This window comes from Papaver somniferum, unplaced genomic scaffold (assembly GCF_003573695.1).
Source record: "Papaver somniferum cultivar HN1 unplaced genomic scaffold, ASM357369v1 unplaced-scaffold_19, whole genome shotgun sequence".
Lineage (NCBI taxonomy): Eukaryota > Viridiplantae > Streptophyta > Magnoliopsida > Ranunculales > Papaveraceae > Papaver > Papaver somniferum.
In genome coordinates this window covers 6,149,266-6,166,506 of record NW_020628818.1, presented here as the reverse complement: position 1 = coordinate 6,166,506, position 17,241 = coordinate 6,149,266, and the positions used below count along the sequence as shown (strand labels likewise).

The 17,241-nt window shown below is 36.1% G+C and overlaps 2 protein-coding genes across 3 annotated transcripts; one reads left to right on the top strand and one right to left on the bottom strand.

Moving 5' to 3' along the window:
• The first annotated feature begins 1,210 nt into the window (after positions 1 to 1,210).
• Positions 1,211 to 8,221, top strand: LOC113338985 (anthranilate synthase alpha subunit 1, chloroplastic-like). Of its 2 annotated transcripts, none has more exons than XM_026584382.1 (11): positions 1,211 to 1,534; positions 1,614 to 1,807; positions 1,895 to 2,084; positions 4,169 to 4,320; positions 4,667 to 4,782; positions 4,869 to 5,115; positions 5,223 to 5,279; positions 5,612 to 5,764; positions 6,650 to 6,730; positions 6,879 to 6,965; positions 7,352 to 8,221. In XM_026584382.1, the coding sequence occupies exons 1-11, from the start codon at positions 1,390 to 1,392 to the stop codon at positions 7,670 to 7,672; spliced, it is 1,743 nt and encodes a 580-aa protein (XP_026440167.1). In that variant the 5' UTR covers positions 1,211 to 1,389; the 3' UTR covers positions 7,673 to 8,221. The 2 variants fall into 2 exon arrangements, with proteins under 2 accessions (XP_026440167.1, XP_026440168.1); XM_026584383.1 differs by having other exon boundaries at positions 1,392 to 1,534; positions 1,906 to 2,084.
• Positions 8,222 to 14,081: 5,860 nt separating this feature from the next.
• LOC113338841 (histone H2A-beta, sperm-like) lies at positions 14,082 to 14,834 on the bottom strand. Its single transcript, XM_026584236.1, has 2 exons — positions 14,542 to 14,834; positions 14,082 to 14,451 (listed from the first exon to the last, which is right to left on the bottom strand). Exons 1-2 carry the CDS (start codon positions 14,737 to 14,739, stop codon positions 14,206 to 14,208), a joined length of 444 nt encoding a protein of 147 aa, XP_026440021.1. The 5' UTR covers positions 14,740 to 14,834; the 3' UTR covers positions 14,082 to 14,205.
• Positions 14,835 to 17,241: the final 2,407 nt, after the last annotated feature.

The following is a 17,241-nucleotide window of genomic DNA, read 5'->3' as shown; positions in this document are numbered from 1 at the left end:
CTTTTGTCACAGATCTTAATTTACAGATACTCATTTTACTATGCGGTAGTGTCAGTGCGGACACTTTTTGTTGATATGGTGCTCACAGGAGCTTATGCTGATCAGTTGCAGAAATGGCAACACACTTTTTGGAGAAGTTTTCACTCACTTCTTTACATATATATATATATATATATATGTATATATACACTTAGTATAGATAGATAGATGGCGGCTGTTGCCTATATATTTAACGTAAGAACTCCTCAACTGAACAATGTGTTTGATTTGATACTAAATTTTGTAAGAATGTTTTCGTCTTGCGACTTCTTATAGTTATATAATGCTTGCAGGTGACTACATAAATTCTGATGGTAGGAAGTTGTGGAGACCAGGGGATACAAGATGGTTCTGGAGCATCAACAAACGCGTCTCGTGGTCATTAATTTTTTGCTTGGTAGTTGTAAATGCTAGGTATTTTTCTATATTTTGGAACTGTTGTCATGTGGGTGGATTAACTTGATGGTGCATGAAGGTGAATACTTTGAACATGGAAGTATTACTTTTTCCCCTACACTTTTGTACAAGGAGTTGGAAGTCACACACTTTTATGTATCTATTTGATCTTTAAGTAATATATTTGGATTATTAAAAAACAAAGTCATCTGGTTTTTTTTTCTTATCTTTTTTCTTGTTTTTTTTTCTATTTCTGAAGTAGTTGCATCCCCACTGCATTGCATGCCAAACACCTAATATTGAAACTCACCTTTGTATTACATCCTTTTTATAAACATGCCAAACATCTAAAATTGAACTACATGTAGTTCTAATGCACGACATTCCAACTGCATGTAGTTGGCAATGTCTTGCATTGCAAATCATGACGTGCCAAACGGACCCTTAATGTGTCAGTTGCAAACTGTTTTCATTCGCCGTACGTGTGCTTTATGAAACGCGTTTTCATTCGCCGTACGTGTGCTTTATGAAACGCGTGCGAAAGATAATAACGTCTTTATACAAATTTTGGACTAATTTATATCTAATCAACTAGGACTGGACTAATATATACATTTTGAGATGGACCAAACCGTTTTTCCCCAAAAACCTATCCTTTGGGGTCCGGGGATATAAATTACATTTTCCTTGTGCTTTTTTGTTTTTGTGGCAGTGGCCCCCCACCACGTCCGAATGTAATAAACAACTGGACTACTGGAGTAAAAAATTGACCAAAACCCTTAACCCCTGGGCGCTCTCTCCTTCCCTCAATCTCATCGGTCCGAAACCAGAAGAAGATGCAAACAAAATCACTCCTCCGAAAACCGTAATCCCTTTGAGTTTCTTTTTCTTTATTACAGAAAGAATACCACGGCAACAGAAATCAAACCCTAATTTATCTTCCTCTGCCTGGAGATGGAATCTCTAGCAGTTTCATCATGTTTTTCCCCGTCAAATCTCCGTTTATCCTCATCATTTCCGATCAAAGCCAGAAATTCAAGCTCTCACCGTTTCTTTACCACTTCACGTTCATGCATTCCTTCACTGAAATGCTCATTAGGTTTGTCTCCATCTCATTTTATCTCTATTTGAACTTTCTAATTTGAAGAACTCACATTTCTGATTTTCAATTTGTGTAGTGAATGAGAAAGAAAGAGTGAAATTCGACGAAGCTACAAAGAATGGAAACAATTTAGTACCGTTATATCGGTGTATATTTTCAGATCAGTTAACACCAGTTTTAGCTTACAGATGTTTAGTTAAAGAAGATGATAGAGATGCACCGAGTTTTCTGTTTGAATCGGTTGAGCAAGGTTTCGGAAGTGCTAACGTTGTAAGCCTAATTTTCTCTGATTTTTCTTTTCATTAATTTATCATTTTTGTGTTGTTTTGAAAGGTTCTCAGTTAATGTTGTTGTCAGGGGCGATATAGTGTTATTGGAGCTCAGCCTACAATGGAAATTGTTGCAAAGGAGAATTTAGTTACTATTATGGATCACGAGGAAAGGAGTAAGACAGAAGAATCTGTTGCTGATCCTATGGATGTTCCAAGGCGAATTATGGAAGGATGGAAACCACTGCTTATCAATGAACTTCCTGATGCATTTTGTGGTAATTGATCACTCACTTCACGCTAGATTATTGCTATTATCAATGTAGTGCAAAACTATGGCTGTTAATGCATGTTTCATTTCACGGCCAAGTTAAGGATTTTAAGACCCAATTATAAGTTCTGATATTTCAGGGGCTCGACCTGGTTAGGTGCGTTTGAATTGAACTATAACTGTTAGCAATTCAGCTTCTTATCATGATTACTATTTCACTTTGCTGAAATATCTAATACCTAGGAATTGGGATTAACATGTACCACCAAGGTTTTAAAAAGCGAAAGCGTGGGGCGAAGCGCTCTCATACCAAAGCGTAAAGCGCTGTGAAAGAGTAAAGCGAAAGCGAGCTTTTAAAAATATGTAATAATATATATAAATAAGAAGTTGTCAACCTAATAAAAGAAAACTAAGAAGTTCAGACATAATAAAAGGAACAATTAGACTAACTAAGCATATTGCATACTGATACTGTCTATTCTACCTGAGATCTATTTAAATATACTAGCCACGAATGTCTGCATCATTCATATTATCATGTGTGCAGTCATTGTCATCAGTTTATTGGTATTTAGTTAGAAAACATGGAACATGCCTTGCTGGGCTTCAAAGGCCAGCTTTTTATTTTGTAATATGAGCCAATTCGTAAAGCGGCGCTCTAGAAGCGCCTGGGACCTGAAGCGTAAAAAAGTGCCCAAAAGCGTGCCCCACAAACACCTTTTTAAACCATGTGTACCACAATTAAGATTATTAATACACAGCTCCTAACTATAGTTTGATAGTTAGGTAGAAAGGATAGAATTTTTTTTTCTTTTCTTTCTAACTACTAGGCTTAAGACCTCGAGTTTTACTTCTATCTACACATGCTTAGTTGATGGAAGGGATTATTTATATGCAGGGGGCTAGAAGCGAGCCCTTGTCAAGCATGACATGGACTCTCTTCTAGCCTTTTGTATAAAAGGTAGTTTCTCCAATCAACTACTCATGAGGAGGTTGAAGTAGAAGTTGAAGTCTAATCCTAGTAGTAATAATATTTCTATTTTACCACACAATTCTCTATCTAAGTATATTATCTGTTATAGAATATACTGCTTAGTTTAATCAAAGTTGTAAAATATGTTAGCTCAAGGTGTTAACTTCAATCTGGTATAAACTAAGTCACAATCATGATTAAGTTTATTCTAAGTTATATTATAAGGAGCCGAATTGCTAACGGCATTATCAAAATATAAGCTTAAGGAACATGATTAAAAACTCCAATCGCACTTAAATTTGGATTACCACTAATCATGTTTTACATAACTATTCACAATATGTTGTTTTCTTGTTCTCAAGACGTAAAGGAATCTATGTTCAAATATTTGTTGTGTCGACTAGTTTAGGTGCTGAAAGATTAAGCACCAGTTTTGTGAATAATTATGTTATTTTCTTCTTTTCTTTTCATTTTCCTTTCTGTACACCATGATCTGAATACATACGGACTGCACATATGTGTATTAACCTTCATGGTTATGTTCCTTACTGAATATCCAGAAAGGATGTTCCATGACTTGCAGTTAATGAGAGCGCCTGTTGTATTTCAGTCCCTTGTAATCCAAATCAATGAAAGGATGTTAATAAGTATAACCGATATCTCTATATAATAAGAGTCCAACATAACACCACATGTCGTCACGACAATCATTCTGATTTGTGGTGAAACCAACTCATCGCATCTTTACATGTACACCAAAGTTTTTCATAGCAGTTGTCTCTGATGTTGCGATGAGGTGGCTGTTGAGGAATCGGCAATGCCATTCAAATATGTGATGATGTGGCTTCACCACAAATCAGAATGAATGTGGTGACTACTGACGACACGTGACATTCTGGGGTTCTCTTATTATATACAGAAATCTGCACTGGTACTAACCCATATATGATCTTAGTAGCTTACCTTACCCGCTGAAAGAAAAGTTGATGCTTTTGAATCCATAAAGTCTGTGAATGAACCATTACTCTAAAATATTCAACAATCTTGTTAGAAATTCAAGGCCACCTGGCGTTCTGAGATAAATTATAGCTGGTGATCCTAGTGCTGTGATGAAACAGGTGGATGGGTGGGATATTTCTCCTACGATACCATGCGTTACGTAGAGCATAAAAAAGTGCCATTTTCAAGTGCTCCCGTGGATGATAGAAACCTCCCAGACATCCATCTTGGCCTTTATGACGATGTTATAGTTTTTGATCACGTGGAGAAGGTAAACTGATTTGACTCATAAACTAATCTGGAGTTTTCATTGAAAGGATGAATACTGTACTTGTTCCCTTAGGCAAATAAGAAATATCAGCTTCACCAATACTAATATGACACTGGATATTATTGTGTCAACCTGTTTTTCTGGATATGCTTCTACACCAATTTTAGCAGTATTGTTCCTTCAAATATCTAGCAGACAATTTATGAAGATTTTATACTTCATGCCACATCAAACCTTTTCATATGTTTTTCTCTTCAAATTTTAATACCTACAGATTTTATTGTGAAAATAAAGGATGGTTCTCAATTGATCTGATTCAGTCTTGTTGTCTGCTTTGATTGACTAGAAAGCATATGTCATTCATTGGGTCCGTATGGATCGGTACTCTTCAGTTGAGGATGCGTACAATGACGGGATCAAACGATTAGAACGTCTACTATCTGCAATACAAACAACTGACCCGTGAGTGGATTTATTCAAGTTTCAAACATATATTATTATACATTCAGGCCCAGCTAGCTATATTTGATGCAATTTTCAATTGGTAGGCCAAAGCTAGCTCCAGGCTCTGTGAACTTACAGACACGTCGTTTTGGTTCTTCATTGAAGATGTCAAGCATGACAAGTGAAGCTTATAAGAAGGCTGTACTTCAGGCGAAAGAACATATCTTGGCAGGCGACATTTTCCAGATCGTATTAAGTCAACGTTTTGAACGCCGAACATTTGCAGACCCATTTGAAGTATATCGAGCATTGAGAGTTGTCAACCCTAGTCAGTATATGACTTACTTACAAGTGAGTTTGCCCATCTCTGTATTTTATCCATAATGTATCTTCATCTTTTGTGGGAGTACTTCAGTTTCATAGCAAGTGCTTAATTAGATAATCTGACTCTTAATCAGGCTAGAGGAAGTATTCTGGTAGCTTCAAGCCCGGAAATTCTTACTCGTTTGAAGAAGGTAAGTTACTTCTTCTTAGTTAGCTCCAGGTATGAAATTCTAATCAATTTGTTTGTCAGCTGGCATTTTGATGGCCTAGTTTTTGTGGAGTTCAGTGTGAGGAATTTTAGCAGTCATACTCAAATTAAAGCTGACACATAACAATGTTCTTTGAAGCTAGACACTTTTTTTAACAGAAAAAGGAAGTTACACTATGAATCTGCAAGCGCTTCTTCGCATCTTTTTATTCAGTGTAGTTTCTAGAATTACTGTAGTTAAATCACTATAGTTTCTAGAATTACCATAGTTCAGTAGTTGACCGCTTGACCCGGGCACTTCTGTTTCTTTGACAGGGGAAGATTGTAAATCGACCCCTTGCTGGGACGATCAGAAGAGGAGAGACCGAGAAAGAAGATGAAATTTTGGAAAAGCTGTTGTTGGGCGACGAAAAACAATGCGCCGAGCATGTTATGCTCGTGGATTTGGGGCGTAACGATGTTGGAAAGGTTTCATTCTCACTCTTTCTTCCCGTTCATCCTATTGGTAGCTCAATTACAATTTACTATGGTAACTTCTGACATTATAATTCTGTGTATGTCTTTCTATTTTCAAATAAAAGGGCATGCCGCCATCGTGAATATTCGTAATCCTGAGACAGAATCAAACTACTCAGTAATTTAATTTCCTTTGATTCTCTTATCATAAGACAGTCCTATAAGAGGACAACTGATTTAGGTTTCTAAACCACATACCTGCAAATGGGTTTTTCTTTTGTGTCTAGTGCAATAACTAGTTCACATATCTAATACAAAATACTTTGTGTGAACTGTCCTGTTTGATATCTATCAGTGTGTTTTAATGCTGGAGGCGTTCATTTTATTGATGTATTTTAAATTGAGATATAGGTTGTATGCCTCTCTTATATGAAGCTAAGGCAAAATTAGAGATGTCTTTTTGCAGTTGTGAATTCAGGATATTAGAAGATCATTTCTTTATAAGTTTGAATTTGTTCTCAGTTAGTTAGTTGTTTCCTAATCCTTAGGAATTGTTAATGTTCAAACTCAGCAATCCTTGCTGTCTATTCTGGTACAAGCTTGTTCAGCTGGTTAAGATAGTTTTTAATGAAAAGAAATGTTTGTTTTCAAAAGCCTAGAGGAACTCATAAGAAGGGTATACACCATGTCACTGACTCAGTGTACATGCACATGGCTGACTTTGTTTTACTCCAAGTAATTATATTGACCTTCCAACCAACATATGGTGTAAACGATTCCATAGTGTCATTGTCATGATAATGATTGTATTTGTATTTTAGTTTCTCATAACGGGGATGTATCTAGCTTAGCAATAGATTTTTGCACTCCCATATTTAACGTGGACTATTGCTGCAGGTCTCAAAGCCTGGATCAGTAAAGGTGGATAAGCTTATGTCCGTGGAGCGGTATTCTCATGTAATGCACATCAGCTCCGAGGTAAGACTTCTGCATGCAATCTGGATTGAAGCTGATTTTTTCAGAGGATAAGAATCTTAACAGTATGTTTCAAGTAATGAATTACATATAAAAACTACGATGCATGCTATTAGTCTCCGCATTATAATAATTGTAACAAATGTTGCAGGTTACAGGGGAGCTACTTGATAATCTCAGTTGCTGGGATGTGTTACGAAATGCATTGCCTGTTGGAACTGTGAGCGGAGCGCCAAAGGTTCATATTTTACTTGTCTTATTTGTTGATCTTCTATTGGTACCTCATATTATTTATCTTTTTAAACAAACAATTAGAAGCTTTCAAATTGATCATCAACAAGTGCACTGTCCTCCCAACTTCTGATAATCAAACTCCGGTTAGTAAATTTGAATGGTGGAAGGTGGCTAATTTAAGCATGTGCCATAGATGTGGCACTATCCAAGGATACCAATCACATCATTTCCAGAGTCCAACTCGACATATCACTATGAGCATAAACGTTCCTATTGGGATGATCTATCTATATGTTACATTGAAGTTTTGAAGTTTTGTTTATCATTTTGAAAGGATCAACTCGACAGGATTCAATGTTTTCTGTTACTTATCTGTCTCATGTAAACCAGGTGAAAGCGATGGAACTAATAGATAGATTTGAAGTAACAAGACGAGGACCTTATAGTGGGGGTTTTGGATATATCTCATTTACGGGGGATATGGACATTGCCTTAGCTTTAAGAACAATTGTTTTCCCAACTGCATCTCGTTATGATACAATGTACTCTTACAAAGAAGCACAAAAGCGGCAAGAATGGATAGCCCATCTCCAAGCAGGGGCCGGGATTGTAGCAGACAGTGATCCAGATGATGAGCAGAGAGAGTGTGAGAACAAAGCTGCTGGTACTTCACGTGCAATTGATCTTGCGGAGTCTGCATTTGTTGAGTAATATTCTCCTCTTTCTTGCAAACTAAACTTACAATCACATTTTAGTAAGTGCTATTTCCATCATTTTGGGTTATTAGTTTACTTAAGTTGCTTTTAGATAGGAGGGGAGGGGCAGTACATAATATGAAGTTTTGGCAGTTTATACTTTGTACAACTCTGTTTCTGGTACTTCGGCTCTTTTATGACGGGGAAATGCATAAAGGAACAACCATGTAAGAAGTGTACAAGTAGGATAATTTTAGAGACTTACTTTTTATCCCAAACGATAGAATGGCAAGGATAACATGATTCGGTCTACTTTTGCCAAAAGATATCTAGATGAAAAAACCCATCTCGAAGTCCACATTGAGATCCGTAGCCGCCACGGGAGGCAGGAAAAGTCTTTCCAGATTCCATACTTGTTATTTGCCATTCAATGATAGATAGCGATTTTTATGATTTTCAGAATTTACTTATGAGAGAAACTTTTTAGATTATTTTTTTATTCTCTTTGAAGATATTTTTCAGTCTTCAGGTTTGATCTTTTGTTGCAAATCAAAAGCCTTAATTCACAGTTCTTATTTTTGGAGAAATATTTAATTTCTGAATTTGTCTCTTCTGGACAATGAGACAGAATAGATTTCATTAGAAAACAAAACCAAATGTGAAAAATATTCTATGCTGCGGGTGCCGGCCATTTGAATTCTGCCTGTCATACTATATTGAATTTTGTCTGTCATACCATTCTTGCTTCATTAATGTATCACTCTGATTCTGAATTGAGTATTACTGAGTTTTGATTATGAAGAATGCAAGTAATGAAAATTTGGAGATAACCCAAGAAGAGGAAGAAAATGAGAATACTCATGAACTCATGGATAGAGAGGTACACAAACAAGGAATCATGCATATCATTGAGTACCAAAAATCTTTATTATCTTCTGCATCTTCCTTGTCTCATAGAAACTCTACTCCATCATCTTCATTTTCTTCTTCTTCCAGTAGAAGTTTATTAGACTTGATGAAAGTTGGAAATACTTCCTTGAGAAGGCTATTTGATATGGAACATATTAGTTTGTTAAATCATTTCAAAGATTATAGTGGTTCACCACTAATCAAACCAATATATTTATGGGGAAGTGATAAAGAATATGAAGAAAATGATGTATTTCATAGTTCTCATTCATGGAAATCCATTAATCCACCACCATCAAAGAAGTTAAATAGTGATTTAAGTGGATTAGCTTCTGAGGGCAGCTGCATAGATGGTAATGAATCATATGGTCTGTTCAACTGGAGAAAAAGAAGAGGAAATGAGAATAGACGATTGACAAGAAAAAAGTCATTTAAGAGATTACCAAGACTTGGTTTTTGGAGAAGATTCAAATGGTTTAGGTAGAGAAGATTAAAAATCTTAATTTTTGGTAGAAAGTTGTATTAAATTCCTTAAAATGTGAGTATTTGCTTACATCATTCAAATCATGTAAAATTCATCTTTTCTTTCTTTCTTTCTTTTATTTATATATATATATATATATTTTTGGCAATGTGTCATCCTGGCTCATACACCTTCGAGCCTGGCTCATACACTAGTCGGTGCATGTTACAAGGCAATGCACATCCTCACAAATCAGGAGCGATTTTACTTTATTTAACCGTAACTCTTTCCTCCAAACTCCCCAGAGGCAAAATCCTTCCATGGTTTCGATAAACCTAGTTTTTGTAGTATCTTTAAACAATCCTCCTTATTTCTCCGAAAACAAGGAGTTTCATGGATTATTTCAATATTCTCAATGTGGAGATGATATTAGACATATTAAGCCGACTCCCAACCGAAGCAGTTCTTGAATGTACATCAATATGCAAAAGTTGGAGAAGTCTTCTTTGTCATTCATTATTCTCTCAAATGCACTTTCACCGTCTTAATCATCCTTCTACTGCCCATTCTGGTAAGTTGAGTTTTATTACATTCAGTGGTATTTGGGATGATAGAGAACTTCGCTATTTTGAGTATAATGAGAATCACGAGTCGACAACACCCATTGAAATAATGAGAATCACGATTCGACAACACCCATTGAAATAATTAGAAGGATTGATTTAACCATTCCATTTATTACCTTTGTTGGTTCGTTTAACGGTTTGATCTGTTGTGCTCCATTCCCATTTTCCAAATTACGAACTGTTTTTATTTGCAACCCGGTCACCAGAGAATATGTTTTGCTTCCAGCAATCAAGACAGATTGTGGTATTGATTAGTATCGTTTGGATTTGGTTATGTTTCTTCAACCAAAGAGTACAAAGTTGTAGCAATTTAAAGGTTGAAGGCTGAGTTTATAGAAGTATACATATACATTTTAGGCAGTGGCAGTGGATGGAGAAACCTTGGAAAATTCAATTCTCAATGCAGCTTATATCCCGATAATGATGAAATATGTGTCTTTGTTAATGGAGCTCTTCACTGGATGAGCAATGAATTGGAAATGATCGTGACCTTGGATTTGGCTGAAGAAAAGTTTCGTGAACATCTTTCACCTCCTCCTTTTGCCACCAGAGGGTTTTTGGCCTAAATATGGCTTAAGGGTTTTAGATGGGTTTTTGTTTTTTGGTATTAATCTAGTTGTCGAAGAAACTGAATGCTGGGACATATGGCTATTAAAAAAGAAGAACGGTGATCATGACATCAAAGAGCAAGAGGACCATCAGTCATTGGTTTGGAATCGAGAGTTCAGGGTTGACGCGAGCAAATTATTAGCCGTTACAAAGAGCGATGGCGTTTAACTTACATTGGTCACTATCTCAACATTTACGACCCAAAAGTTGCAACCTCAGAAAGGCTTGTGGATTTTGGGGAGCGAATAATTCAAGTATTCCCTCACATGAACATCTTAGTTTCGTTGAAAGAATTAGGGAAAAAAGACACAAAAATAATGGAGTCAGTTGCAATTGAGGAGACATAACGCCATGATAAGCCTTTGAAGCAGCTGAAGGAAGATGAGATGCCTGCATAATACTTGACGACTGGTAATTCCCGTTGAGTTTCTTATATTAATGTGAATTTGATCTTGAAATGGATAACAACTTATAAAGGACCTTTCTTTGAACCTATTGCTACTGGCATTATCTTGATGAGTTTTATATAATTGTTAGTCTGTCCTTATATCATTTGATCTAACTTTATGGGAGTGCTGTTTGTTTTGGGTTAAGCTATATTGCTTAGTTTCTTGTGCATTTTGTGAGTAACTTGATCTTATTTGAATCGGCGAATGTGATATCTACATTAGGGAGTCGAACAGGTGCATATATGCAGGCAAAATTGTCGAGAGAATTTATCTTCATCTTGCTTTTATGTTTCGAATCCAAATTTATAGTTTTATATATTTTTGTCTCATGTTTTGATACTACAACAACTCCTGTGACATAACATTTTGTCTTCATTCATCGATAAATTTCACAAGAAAATAGAGTCAAGTAGGCAGAGTTCTCTGTGATAACACGTTTCCATTTTATCATTAACTACAAGCAACCTAATTGTTTGCCATCAATATGCTTCTTATCCATCTCCACGAGAAGGATGAATAAAGCAAGATACGTTGTTGCCTGTTGTTTGGATTCAGAACAATGATTTCGCTATTGGTACTTTTTTGACTTCGTCATCCGAATGGGTAAATTACCGTGAAGAGGTAAATTAAAAAATAGGTTAAATTGAAAAAAAAATTATAGTAACTTTATTTTTTCTTAGGAACGGGGTGAGTATTAATTTTGATGAACCGAACAAAAAGAAGTCCGACAGGAAGTTGTTTTCTAACATTGGTTTTGGTTAGGTACTCGCCTACTCAGCTTGCTCAATGTGTATAGTTGTCTAGGGCCAGACAGGCCCAAGCCTTTAGTTCCATTTTGCTAAGCTGTTGCTGGTGCACAGCATAGCTTGTCTATTTATTTATTCTCTCTTTTTTGTTTGCATTCGTTCAACTAATTGAAGGTTTTGTAATTTTGGAAACCTAAAACATTCTCTCTCCTCTCTTTCTTTCATCCCTTCTTCTTCTCCAACAAAACCATCAAAAACAATTCCTCTCTACTCAGGTTTAGTCCATTTTTGGACTAGATTTGGTCAGATTTCTTCATTATTTCTTGCTTTCTAGGTTGGTTAGTAGTTTAGTTTAGTTTTTGTTATGCTTTTTACTTATCTACACCGATTTGGTGGCTTTATCTACTCTTTTGAGGTTTATCTTCGCTTTAATGGAGATTCTTGGTTATTGGGTTGAGTTTTAAGATCAATAGTGATGCTCTCAATGCTCTCCAAACAACGAAATTTTTATCTTGGTTGTTTCCGACGACGGAATCCTCATCGGAATCTTCATCATCAACTTATCCGGCGACGGAAGCTTCATCACTAGTTACAAGAGATTTGATCAAATCACTCCTACTTTTGGAGCATTTCTTTCTATAGATGAAAAACAAATTAAATGGTTGGAATTGAATTCCGATAAAAACCATCCTCTTCGGATTTAATCGGATCTTATTCATACTTGTATTTGTCTTACTCCGGTAATCCTTCTCTTTCTCTTGTCGGATTTCTCGGTATTGTACTCTTACAGTATGTTCTTGTTACTTTGTATTCTCTTATTTCGATTTTAAACTCATTGTAACCTTGAAATCCCATTAATGAAAAGGTTCCTTGTTTATCAAAAAAAAAAAAAAAAGTTGTAATTTTGTAGAATAGGGTAAAGCTTATAAGATGCGTCACTCAATCCATAGCCACTTGTCTTCATCTGGTATGATCCGGTTGGTAAAGAGATTGCATTAAGTTGTATGTTTATCAACCACTGTTGTACTAGTCCTCAACAAATTAGAAAGCGTAAACACCTAAAACTCTCTCACTTTTCTCTGCCTTCCTCTTCATAGCCGTCTAAACCATTTTTTTTCTCATCTAATCTGTACCACTGAAATAAAAAGTGCAAGTAGTTAGTATAATTAATTGCTTACACTGATTGAGATTATTTCTTATCTTAATTCATCTTCTGAAACTATTTTCTATCCAAGTTATTGTAAATTGATTCAAGGTGCAGTGTTGATTTGGTTTCATTCCATGTTAATTTGAATTTTGTTTGCTTACAATTGTTCACCTTCCTGTATTTATATCCAGACTGTATTTATTATGTCCAGCACCAAAATTTACAAGGTGTAAGTAACTCTTCTGCAAGTAAAAGTTTTTTGTGATCTTTTTCCTTTCTTGAATTAAGTTCAGCAATTTTCATCCTGACTTTGTGTTTAGCTACTACTCCTTGTATGGGCACGTTGTAACAATGGCGCGGGAAGTGCACCGTAAATAAAATCCTACATACCTCAGCGGTGTTCTGAGCAAGTTTAAGCTTCCTTGCTAACTGATTTGATATTCGTTGAAGTTTGTTGGCATGCCTCATTTGATGTTTGTACTTGTAACATCTTGATAGTTCATGACCCTTTTGAGAACAAAACCAGCACGTCAATCTTGGATAGTAATCACGCATCTGTGGTGCGACTGCGGCTAAACACAAGTTGAATCCTGAAAAGTTACAAATAGAGTTTCCATAGGATGGGTCAATTGATTCTTCCAGCTTGATTGGATTCTCATGTTCACCGAAACCATCAAGGTTGATATATGTATTACTACAACTCTATTACTTGATAGAGGTTTTACTGTATAATAAAGAAAGAACTCTATTACTGGAGCTTAAAAGGGATGGGTTTTGGGGGGCTTTATGGGGTCATGAAATAACAACCCATGGGACCCCTTATCTATCCTTTTTTCTAATATCTAATCTACCCTTAATTTGATTAGTGTTAATTAAATTGATTAAGCTAACTAATCAGCACCGTTGAATCGATTAGACTAATCAAAACTTGATTTTATCTTCATCCGAAAAATCATCCTCAGACTGATCATCCTCAGAGACATAAACACACTTACTTTTATCAAGTAATTTGGTGTTCTTCTGTGCTTTAAAGGCAACATCCTTTCCGATTTTGGATGTACGCTCATGATCAAAGATCTTTATCTTTCCAACCAAGGTATTTCTGGAAAGATTATCGAGGTTATTTCCCTCAATGATGGCATGCTTCTTAGACTCGTATCTAGACGGCAGCGATCTAAGAATTTTCATCACAATCTAAGAATTTTCATCACACTTACTTCATTCATTTCAGGATGGTATGTATGAAATGAATGAAGTGAAAGGTGGATCTTCGTATGGATCTGGTACTTACGCAGGGGATGGTACTCGTCTTCCCTCAGAATTAGAGATGAAGCAGGCATTTTACCATGGCCTCTTCCACTATGAAATATTGTCAATAAACACAATGGGTCACTCTGTAAAGGCTAATATAAGTGTCTAAAAGTTGCCTTCTGAAAATTAAATTAAAAATGCAAATTTGATTACTTTTACGAACAGTGAACATAAGAAGAGATGTTGCATTCATTACAACCCAAAGTTGCAGCCTACATTTTCATTACTTACACATTAAACCCAAATAAGTTATGAACACTACTACTAAGTAACTAATTAGATCATATTTTTACTTCTTTGGATTTTTAGAAGCAACAGTTTTTCCTGGAAATTTTTGAATATCTGCCTCGGCCTTTCCGCTCTTCTTCGGTAACAAAACAGGGTTAATCTTAGGAAGAACACCACCACCAGCAATTGTAACACCAGCAAGTAATTTCCCTAATTCTTCATCATTCCTTATTGCTAAGCACAAATGTCTTGGTATGATTCTCGATTTCTTGTTGTCTCTTGCAGCATTTCCCGCCAATTCCAATACCTGAAAACCCATTTCAAAATTAAAATACACCAAATTAGAATCAAAATCCATTACACACCCAGATTACTAGTGAACACTAAGGGTTTTTACCTCAGCAGCGAGATATTCAAGAACAGCAGCCATGTAAACGGGAGCACCAGAACCAAGACGTCGAGAGTAACGACCTATCTTCAAGAAACGAGTGATTCTTCCAACTGGGAATTGTAGTCCAGCTTTAGCAGATTTTGTTACGGCTTTCTTTCTTCCTCCCTTGCCAACATTCGCAGTTGCAGTGCCAGTTCCTTCCATTGGTAACCTAAAATGATTCTGAAACTAGAGTTTTGAAAGTGAGAGAATTTCTGTGAATTGTTTATAGATGGAAGAGAATTTGTGAATCAAACTGTCCTGGTTCGCTGGTTATTTATACTGAACTTTCCGGAAGTGGATGACTTTCGGCATTCAGTCAGTTATCTTTTGATTATGATCAGCGGTTGTTAGTACATAGCCGGCGATCCGTGTGCTTCATTATTAACTAATAAGATTTGTTCGATACTTTAACATGGGAGAGAGGAGTCCTTGTAAAGCTTACGCGTGGAAAATGTAAAAGGAAAACGGACATGATGAAGACGGACGGTTGAAAAACCGTACAAGCAGGGTGGTTTTGGGTTCCTTGTACGAGGGGGCGGTTTTTTTCGCGGATTCTTTAACCGTCTGTTGGATTTTTTTTTCAATGCGTTTCTATGCGTCCATCACAGTAGGAGGTTGCAGTTTCATGCCCCACGAGAAAAAAGTTTGAAAAAAGCAAGGTTTTAAAAACGTCCGTTAAAACGGTCACATCCATATACCGCGGCCGTGAGGGTTCTCGAACCCCGTGCCTATATTAGGCCGATAAATAGGAAAAAAAACGGCAGTTTTATAGTACCGTTTTTCTGTTTTCATACACGTTATAACCGTTTTTCTAAAATTAGTTTGAATGTTTATTTCTTATAAATAACATTTTAACGTGCGTTTTTTAGAACTGTTTTTCCGTTATCACGCACGTTATAACCGTGTAAACAACTTTCTTACCATTTCTTTTGATTTTTTTCTTTCTCTGGATTGAAAGCTGAAAATTTCGAATTAAATTTTTTTAAATGATACAAGGAAACTAACTACAGGATTAAAAACTTCAAATTTAAAAAACCTAGGATTGTTAAACTAGTATTCATCATTTAAACAGCTACGCGAACCAACTACGAGCACCACCTTTTTTCAAGTATTCTTTATTTTCTCGACGGTTCATTTCCACATCATAGTCATCGTTGTCGGGGTACTGGCTATCTTTTTTTGCATAAGTATCATCATCATAATAACCATCATTATCGTTATCATAACCTCCTTCAATATCATCATTATTGTTACCTACTTCATTATTATTATCAATATTAGAATTATATCCTTCGTTCATATGTTGAACACCATGGTCAGAGCGATCAGAAGTGTAACGAGAATCATATGTTGGATTCACATTCTCATAACATTGTGCATTGTCTCCAAATGAAAGATTACCAAAGTCGTAAACAAAGTCACTCATCGGTAACCTTTTGTATGGGTTTTGAACTTCAGGATCATGCCAGTTGTATGGTAGAGGGATATGCTCTGGATTATTAACGGCCTCCTCTTCCAGCATATTTAACCAAATATCTTAAAACACAAGCCTTTATATCACGAATCTCCCTTTTTACTTCCTTCAACTCATCAAGAACATCGGAAAACTTCTGAGAGTTAGAAGGTACCGCCCTTGGTTTTCTTGTATTCCTTCTTTTCTTTTCAAGGACGAAGAATTTGGAGATTTCTCTTTTTCCTTGATTGATGGCTTAACAATCATGCTGACATCCTTTCCATCCAAAGACATGATGCTTTGAGAATATCAATTACTAACTGATTTTTGTGAGTGGAATTCACAATCTCAACACACAGTCTTGAAAAAGAATATCAAAGAGGAAAAAGGAATGTAGGGTTAGAAACCTTTAAACGGTTCGTGGACGTCCAACTCTAAACCCTATAAAGAGTAGAATTATCGATAATAACCCTTTTCTTTTATTTGATGGACATAATAACAAACCTAAGAAAACTTTTTCCTAAAGACTGTGCGTTCACAATCTTGTCTCTTTGATCAGGCACATGAGACAATATTTACCAATCAACACAATCAATTTGTGTTGTGGTGAACAACAATTTGTCCACCATTTTCCTCTTGAGAGGGAGAGGAATCCTCTGTTTTCTGTCTATCAAAGCGACTTGACCATACCTTCTTCTCTAATGGTCTTATTTTATCCTTGGAAACCGACTTCTTAGACGAAGATAAAATCCTACATACCTCAGCGGTCTTCTGAGCAAGTTTAAGCTTCCTTGCTAACTGATTTGATATTCGTTGAAGTTTGTTGGCATGCCTCATTTGATGTTTGTACTTGTAACATCTTGATAGTTCATGACCCTTTTGAGAACAAAACCAGCACGTCAATCTTGGATAGTAATCAGGCATCTGTGGTGCGACTGCGGCTAAACACAAGTTGAATCCTGAAAAGTTACAAATAGAGTTTCCATAGGATGGGTCAATTGATTCTTCCAGCTTGATTGGATTCTCATCTTCACCGAAACCATCAAGGTTGATATATGTATTACTACAACTCTATTACTTGATAGAGGTTTTACTGTATAATAAAGAAAGAACTCTATTACTGGAGCTTAAAAGGGATGGGTTTTGGGGGGCTTAATGGGGTCATGAAATAACAACCCATGGGACCCCTTATCTATCCTTTTTTCTAATAG

Excerpts from the sequence above, each read along its gene's own strand:
- LOC113338985 (XM_026584382.1), top strand. The coding sequence starts at position 1,390 with ATGGAATCTCTAGCAGTTTCATCATGTTTTTCCCCGTCAAATCTCCGT. Across the intron at positions 2,085-4,168 it reads ACTTCCTGATGCATTTTGTG|GTGGATGGGTGGGATATTTC; the intron begins GTAATTGATCAC and ends GTGATGAAACAG. Across the intron at positions 4,321-4,666 it reads TTTTTGATCACGTGGAGAAG|AAAGCATATGTCATTCATTG; the intron begins GTAAACTGATTT and ends TTGATTGACTAG.
- LOC113338841 (XM_026584236.1), bottom strand. The coding sequence starts at position 14,739 with ATGGAAGGAACTGGCACTGCAACTGCGAATGTTGGCAAGGGAGGAAGA. Across the intron at positions 14,452-14,541 it reads TTGAATATCTCGCTGCTGAG|GTATTGGAATTGGCGGGAAA; the intron begins GTAAAAACCCTT and ends ATGGGTTTTCAG.